The 8,040-nt window shown below is 30.3% G+C and overlaps 1 protein-coding gene across 1 annotated transcript; it reads right to left on the reverse strand.

Annotated features, from left to right (window-relative positions):
• Window positions 1-675: 675 nt before the first annotated feature.
• LOC131642280 (uncharacterized) lies at window positions 676-3,172 on the reverse strand. The gene is made up of 10 exons (XM_058912558.1): window positions 3,032-3,172; window positions 2,782-2,893; window positions 2,280-2,558; window positions 2,067-2,193; window positions 1,829-1,967; window positions 1,615-1,730; window positions 1,408-1,528; window positions 1,150-1,320; window positions 986-1,048; window positions 676-891 (listed from the first exon to the last, which is right to left on the reverse strand). The coding sequence occupies exons 1-10, from the start codon at window positions 3,170-3,172 to the stop codon at window positions 676-678; spliced, it is 1,485 nt and encodes a 494-aa protein (XP_058768541.1).
• Between the last annotated feature and the right edge of the window lie 4,868 nt (window positions 3,173-8,040).

Consider the following 8,040-nt stretch of genomic DNA (forward strand, 5'->3'; position numbering starts at 1 on the left):
TCATCTATTATTATTCTGACCGCCCCTAAGTTATGTCATGGAAATATGTTGATCAAATTGCATTGGTTGCAAAGAGTATGAATAAGACAGTTTATATGAAATATTTTAAAATAGTGTGTAGTTCTGCCCTTTGAAAAGTACAACAGCAATTTAACCCTCTGAATTACAGAAGTGCAGATTAGTAATGGCAGGGCATGTTTTCTTGGACAAACTGCATCCTTGATTCACTAACCCTTATAACAATGAAAAGGGTGTTCAAAGGGTTATTCCACAAAGGATGAGCAGCCAGGCTAATTAGGGAACAAATCCTAGTAGTGACCATGTATAATATTGTAGGCAATTAGGGAAATGTGAATAGGGATCATTTAACATATTTGTTATTGTTGCAGGATGTTTGCCTCATTTGCAAGTCAGCCTTTTGAATGTTATATAAGATTGCATTCATAAGCTTATAACACAAATTGATCACAAATTAGATAGTTATAATAACTGAATGATTACAAAACATGGTGAATATGCCATTAAGGAGTTATAATACTACAGAGTCATGACAGAGATAACTACTAATGAGAGTAGATCAGAAGTTATGTCAGTTAGTGGAATATACTGTTACACTTCCAAAATGCTAGATTCAGCAACAAAAAAGAGATTAGATTTTGAAATAAACCCACCAAATTACTCTTTCTTCAAATGCTTAAGCTTCCTTCCAGTCTTGGCCTTAGTGGCGGATTGTTTGGGAGTGATCTCTTCAGCCTGGATCGTATCATTAACCGAGGTTGACTCTGATCCCCTCTTGGCTGGAGTACTGTTGGAGCTTGCCTCTGGGCTCGAATTCGGGTTAGCAGCCGAGTAAGGCTCAGCACAGATTGATTGCTCTGAAGTCTGTGTGAGCTACAAATGAGACATAGAAATCAGTTAATCATTTGATGGAGTTAACATTAAACTGCTTTTTACAATAGATAAAAGTAAAGATCCATGAACTAACTTGGTTAGGAATAAGTATAGGAGCAGTGGTGGATGTTTCAAGAGTGTTCTGAAGTGGCATGGTCTGTAAAAGAAAACAACAATTTGATATTAATGTAAATCAAAAGTTGGAGTAGTATAAATTAATATGGAAGTTCAAAAAGAAGCATGAAACATATGAATCACCTCATCTAGAGTGAGGTATTTGTCAAACTTGGCGTAAAGGCCCTCCTCGTTAAGTATTTTAACGATAGAAAATTGTCGGTATTGTTGTTGATACTTGACACGGAACACAAATTCTTTATTCAACAAAACATCTAGATGAGCAGGCCAAATTTTAGGATTGTCTTCTCCTGCCTAGGAAAAAAACAAAATTACCTTAGGATTAATAAGAAGCTAACCGACATAATGCAATAAAAGCGAAATGTCAATGACAAATCTCACCTCTTTCATAACCTCTCTTAATTCCCTAGCAGTCATTTTTGTATAAGGAATACAATCCTTATCCCAAAAAACAAATGTTCCATTGTGGTCACCATAGACAACTTCAACCTCAACTTTGAACCTACCATGAATAGGTGGGTTTAAGGTCATTGATAGATATTTTAGTAAGATATGAAATTGGGTAGAAGGGCAGGAATAAGTGCTCACTTTATAACAGGTTCATCATCTGTATTTCCAGATGACCCAGCATAAGACTCAAAATACCATCCGTTCTTGGAAGCTTTGAAACCGACGGTAGTGCCAATAGTCGTTGCGTAAGAATCCTTTTGCATTGAAGATAATGGAAAACAGAATTAAAATGTTATGGCATTCAAAAAATAAGAATATTTTCAGAACAGAAAGTATGTAAATTCAGTGAAACCTTTCCTGGCGCAGCGATTGCATGGATACTCCTGACCTCACTCAAGTTAGTCCAGTTCTTGTTTGCAGATTGAATGGAAGAATCGCAGGTTAATGATTGGGAAAGGGCAGGTATACCGGTTAAATCAGTAGTTCCAAAACTGAAACACATGAGAAAAAACAACATGACTTTCATAAATTTTGTTATCAAATTGAAACACATTAATTGAAGGATTTTTGACGACAAGCGGATACATTACCTAGCTTTGAAATCTGCCACTTGTGGATGGTCCAAATTAATGAGAAGTCTAGAGCCATTCCATGCATTCGAAAGAGACGGAAGACCGGAAACTATAATGCAAGACAAAGATTTGTAAGGAAGAGAGTCTAATAGGAAACATGGAATAGTGATGTAAACATGATAGTAGATAAATCTGAACATCAAATAAGAATCAGTGCTATTTAATTGATACCAGAATTTGGCTTGCACCAGGCATGGGTCAAAACGATAACTGTAGGTCCAGAAGTGTTGTTCGGGGTAGTGTAGTTCATGAATTGCTTGCCGTAAGCTTCCCATAATGCCACCTCGATAACATTCCCTTCGACATCACGCAAGGTAATATTGACGCAAGATTTCCTATTACCACCGCCCATTTGTGTCTTAACAACATCTTGCAACACCCCTATCACATCTAAAAAGTATGAAGCAAGTAAACCAACATTAGAAACAATTTCATTCATGGACATGTGACCTAACAGAATTAAAAGTATGTAGCTAATAAGGAAAGCAGATAACAAAATTAAAAAGTGATATTTCACCATATAACAGGTCATGTTTGTAGTTCCCTTTCAAAAAGTTATCAATAGGATGAAAAATGAACTTGTGGGTTGGTATGTCGGGCAACGCCGCCTTCATCATCGTAGTCCCTCCGTTCAGGACGAGCTTGAGTGGATGAGAACAGACTTTTAAAGGACCTTCGTTGTCCACGGGCTCTCCGTTATACATAATATAAGTCTCATGCTCCTTCAGTTGTTCAAACCAATCTTTGAAATCTCGGTTCCAACTTGTCACATGAATCTTATCAGCCTGAGAAGAGCATCGTTTAATAATGGTCATTTGCCAGATACACAGAATAACATAAAGATTATATGTTATGACAGAAAGAAAACTGTGGAAAACTATAAAAGCACAAAAAAAACTTCTGAATCCTAGGAAAAATGATACCTTTACATCTTGAATGACCATCTCAAGGTGTTGATTGCCATTTTTCTCATTAACAACCCAAAGATCAACAACCCTAATCAGCATTTTCCAGACTTGGTTCCCCTTGACCAGATCGTTTATGAGTATGGGAGCCCTTGACATTGTTCCTGTAGAAGAATGCAAGCTAACTTGTCAGGCCAAAGAAAAAACATTTTGAATGAAACTGAATAGGAACGGGCAATGAAACGGCAGATAAACAACTGAATCATTCTCAAGCTTTGCTCAGTGTCGACGGTAATGAAGCATAAAAGGGCATGAAACGGCAGATAAACAACTAACAGCTCATGGTTTGAAATTAAAATACGAAAGAAACGCATACCTTCACCGGCGCCGTTAGAGAGGGAGGAGTTATGAGTGAAAACGGATTAGAAAGGAGGAGTTCTGAGAGGAAACAAAATTGAATAGTGAGAAAGAAAGGGAAAGAGTGAGAAGCTGCAGACTCGGTAAAGTAGGCTTGGAGGGAAAGTACAATTTTATGTGAATGGACGAATCAGAGAAACACACATGGCCAAACATAAAATTGAATTTGTTAATTACGTTTACAACCTTTTGCCAGGCTAATGTTTTTTTGCAAGAAGGGTAACTTGGGTAGTATGCTCAATTTGATAATATTGGGTAGATAGTAGATGAGAAAATTTCAGCTTCACTTTTTTTAGGCGGTGGTTGCTTTTTAGCAATTGGAGAAATTAGGGCTCTAGAAGGATTCTCACTCTTAATTCGACTCACAATATTATGGGTCTAATTCTTTAATGCTTTTCCATCTGACTTTTGAATTACACCAAATTTCTTTTTCAAATTTCTTTTTGTTGTTTGAAACAACCAAAAATTCATCCTTCTAATCTTGTCTCCGAGATTATTCTTTTAGAAAATTTCTTTACCCACCTCCCTATGGGGATTACCCCCAGCGAAAATCCCACTTTACCCCTGCTTCGAAAATGCATTTCCGAAATATTTTTTTTCTAAATTTTTCCAGACTTCGGAAGTGCATTTCCGAAAAAATCCCAAAAATTGGGATTTTGATTAATTCGGAGATGCATCTCCGAAAAAATCAAAAAAAAAATCTAAAAATCCCAAAAATTAATTTTAGGATATTAATTAATTCATATATCATAAATTTGATATAATTTATGAGTAATGAATAATAATAATTATATATTTTGATATAATTTATGAGTGATGAATAATAATTATTATATATTTCTATTCTGATTCATATTTTAAAATTTAAAATAATTTTAATTAAAAAAACTAAAATAATTTCACTTACAAAATTAGTTATAATTTTTTATTTATATATTTATAATAATTATTATGTATTTAAAAAAAAATTAAAAAATGAGTGTTTTAATCTATATATTTATATATTTATATAATAATTATAATATATTTATAAAAATTATTATATATTTATATATTTATATATTTATATAATAATTATTATATATTAATTATAAATATATTTATATATTTATATAATAATTATAAAAATTAAAAGAATGAGTGTTTTAATTTATAATAATTATTATATATTTATATATTAATTATTGTATATTTATCTATTATATATTTATATATTTCACTTTCAAAATTAATAATTATTATTATATATTTATATATTTCTATTCTGATTCATAATTAAAAATGAGTTATAATTTTTTATTTAGTTTAAAAAAATTAAAAAAAGATTTTGTCTTAATTTTATTTAATGAATAAATTTTATATTTAATTCTATATAATTCAAAATTTACTTATGGAATTAAAATGTTTTTGATTTATATAAGTTAGTAAAATAATTTTTAACTTTTAAATTGTTTAGGAAATTTTGATTCACGTTTATTTTATTGATTCAACTTCATTTTATTGATTCACCTTGATTTTATACCTATTAATTGTATTGATTCACCTTGATTTTAATTTTTTAATAATTATTGAATTCATTCTGAAGTGTATATCCGAAACATTCCAAGACCAATTTGGTCTTGAAATATTTCGAATATGCATCTCCGAAGACACCCCTCTCGCAAAAAAAATGTGTTTTCGGAAATGCATCTCCGAAAACCCAAAAAGGGGTGTTTTCGAAAATGCATCTCCGAAAACACTTTTTTTCGTGTTTTCGGAAGTACATTTCCGAAATAAGACAAATTTTGAAGAAAAAAAAAACGTTTCGGAAATGCATTTCCGAAGTGAGGGTATTTTGGGTAAATAAATTCTCTTCTTTTATTCATGGGCGAGTAATCAGACTTTCGATTGAAATTTTTTTATTTTATGGTGAAGCAAATTTTTAAAATCTTTCAAACTAGGGGGCAGTTTGCCAATAATAAGAGCGATTTGAAATTGTCCATTTATGGACATACATTCAATGATGATCTTGTCAGCAATCTTTTGAAGTTAGTGACATATAACCTCTACTGACCTTTCATCTACCATCTGATACTTCAAGTAGCAAATTAATAACATCATACTTCTTTGCTCCAGCCTCTTCGGTAGCGTACTTCTTTTTCAAAGCTTCCCAAACCTGTTTTGAAATCTCGCATCTACTATAATAATCATACATATCATTTGCGAGCCCCTATAGAAAGTGGTTTTTACATAGATAATCATTTTCTTTCCATGGCATAATTTCTTTCTAGAATTTTAAATTGATCACTTTAGTATGTGCAGCATATTCAGATTTAGTAGTAGTAATTGTTCCATCTGAATCCATATTTCTTATTGTTAGTTTGTCTGACTCCAGTAGCCATTGTAGTCTGCAAACATCTTAAAATTGTTGTTTTAAGGTTTTCAAAAATGTCACTAAAGAAATTATCGGGTTGAGTCGCAGACTAGGTCACTCTCTTTAATATGATTTATAAAACTCCCCAAAATTGTGCAAGGCAAACGATCAACAAGGACACCTCCAGGATAAAACAACTAACGGGAATGTGGGGAGCTGGGATTCATATTTTGGAAGTTGAGATTGATGAAGACCGATTAAATTAGATCGAGGATTTGAGGACCACCACCCTTAGCAATGTTGCACCGAACCAGGAGATCATAGATGCATTTGTTTGGCTACGAGATTGCACCTATAGTTTTTTCTGTTAAATCTTGTCACAGTTACATGGCAGAACATAGCCAACTAAGGATATGTTCCAACAATTATTAATAAAAGTGAAACACTCTTCATGCAATCTCTATCTTTTAATAAACCTAAGCTGAAAGAGATGCCTAAGTCCAGTGAAGTAATACTCAAAAATGATAAGGAAGTGATCAGATTTGATTCTTGGCAAAATAGTTACTCCCATGTTGACACAAATATGCAAGCTGGATTGCAAAGGGCCGTATCAAGCCTTCTCTCAACCAAGCCCTATGCACTTCTACCATTAGACCAAATAAAATATTGGTTGATGCAGGTAGAGAAATCCAACTTATGAATTCTATTCGGAGTGTGACTCCCTCTATGTAACTATGTTTATGGGATTGGGAACCATAATGGAGTAAAAATCACCGATAAAACAATATTAATGTAGTAGATCTATTTTACAAAAAAAAAAAGTTTTTAAATTAATTAATTTATTTCAAATTTAATACAATATTAACATTTTTAGTCAGTAATAATTTCTCTTTTATTTTTATGCATATTTTATTTTGTTTGAATTGATCAAAAATAAGATCATTTAGCTTGGGATAAAAGGAGTAGGTAAGGTCAAGATGAAGGCATTTTGTTTCACCACTTTACTGTGTTTCTGGCCACGCCTCTTGTGTGTTACTAACAACCACTTTTGCCCTTTAGTTTAACATGAAATCCAACTCACATCAAACATGCATCATTCTCTCTATAAATCGTCAATCCCATGCAAATTTTAGAATTGGTTTTATTGGAAAAAAATATTTCTGCTGATTTTTTTTTGGATTATCTAAGAGAAAAGAAAATTAGAGTTGTTAAACAAATTTAGGGTTTGTTTGTTTCAGCTTTAAGAAAATAATTTTTTTTTGTATTTTTGAAAATAAATTTTTCAAAATCGTTTTTTAAAATATTAAAAAAAATTATATTCGTTTTTTTTCCTAAATTGAAATTTTATTTTTTATATTCTATAACATAAACAAACATTATTGAAGAACAAAGCATAGTCAAAATCATAATTTTTTTTAAAAGTGATATTTTAAAAATGGTTTTTATGAAAATCTATTTGAAATAGCTTCAAAATTAAGTAAGTTTTTGAAATTTTGATATCCAAAAAAAGTTTCAATAAAAAGATGAATATACCTAAAATGAATAATTATTCAAACCAAATTTTCATTTGAAACATTTATGAAATTTTTTTTTTACACAAAATTATATAACACTAAAAAAATTATTTATAAATTTTTTTACAAAAAATTATATAACACTATAAAAATCATTTTTAAAAAAGCCAAAACAAACGGACTTTGAATTATACATATGATTTTTATTTCGATAATACTTTACTATTGAGCGATAATGAAGATAAATTCGGAGTCCTTTGGGAAGGTTGTGTAGATCATATTTTTCTTTGAATAGATGAGAAGTGTACTATTTTAAAATAATTTGTGATTTTCTGTTAAATTAATTTAAGTTTTTTAGAGTTAATTTATATATTTTTTAAAAATTTGTTTTGTACCAAAAAAAAATTGAGAAAATTGTTTTTTTTGCAATCCAATTTATTAAAATTATTTTAAAATTAAAAAAATCATTCAGTAAGTCAGCTTTTAAATACATTTTTAGGGATAGGATAAAAAATATATTTTTCAAAAACTATTTTATCATACTAAAAAAATAAAAAATAAAAAATTGATTTTTATTATAATATAAGATTAAATATATCTATTTTTAATAAAATAATTTTTTTTTATTTTCACAAAATTTTTAAAAATTTAAAGTAAGCTCTTGCCACTAAATCATGTAACATCTATTGTTATATATATATATATATATATATATATATATATATATATATATATATATATAT

Source organism: Vicia villosa, unplaced genomic scaffold, assembly GCF_029867415.1.
Source record: "Vicia villosa cultivar HV-30 ecotype Madison, WI unplaced genomic scaffold, Vvil1.0 ctg.004750F_1_1, whole genome shotgun sequence".
Classification (NCBI taxonomy): Eukaryota; Viridiplantae; Streptophyta; class Magnoliopsida; order Fabales; family Fabaceae; genus Vicia; species Vicia villosa.

Excerpts from the sequence above, each read along its gene's own strand:
- LOC131642280 (XM_058912558.1), bottom strand. The coding sequence starts at position 3,172 with ATGTCAAGGGCTCCCATACTCATAAACGATCTGGTCAAGGGGAACCAA. Across the intron at positions 2,194-2,279 it reads CTGGTGCAAGCCAAATTCTG|ACTCTCTTCCTTACAAATCT; the intron begins GTATCAATTAAA and ends GTTTCCTATTAG. Across the intron at positions 1,321-1,407 it reads TAAGAGAGGTTATGAAAGAG|GCAGGAGAAGACAATCCTAA; the intron begins GTGAGATTTGTC and ends TTTTTTTCCTAG.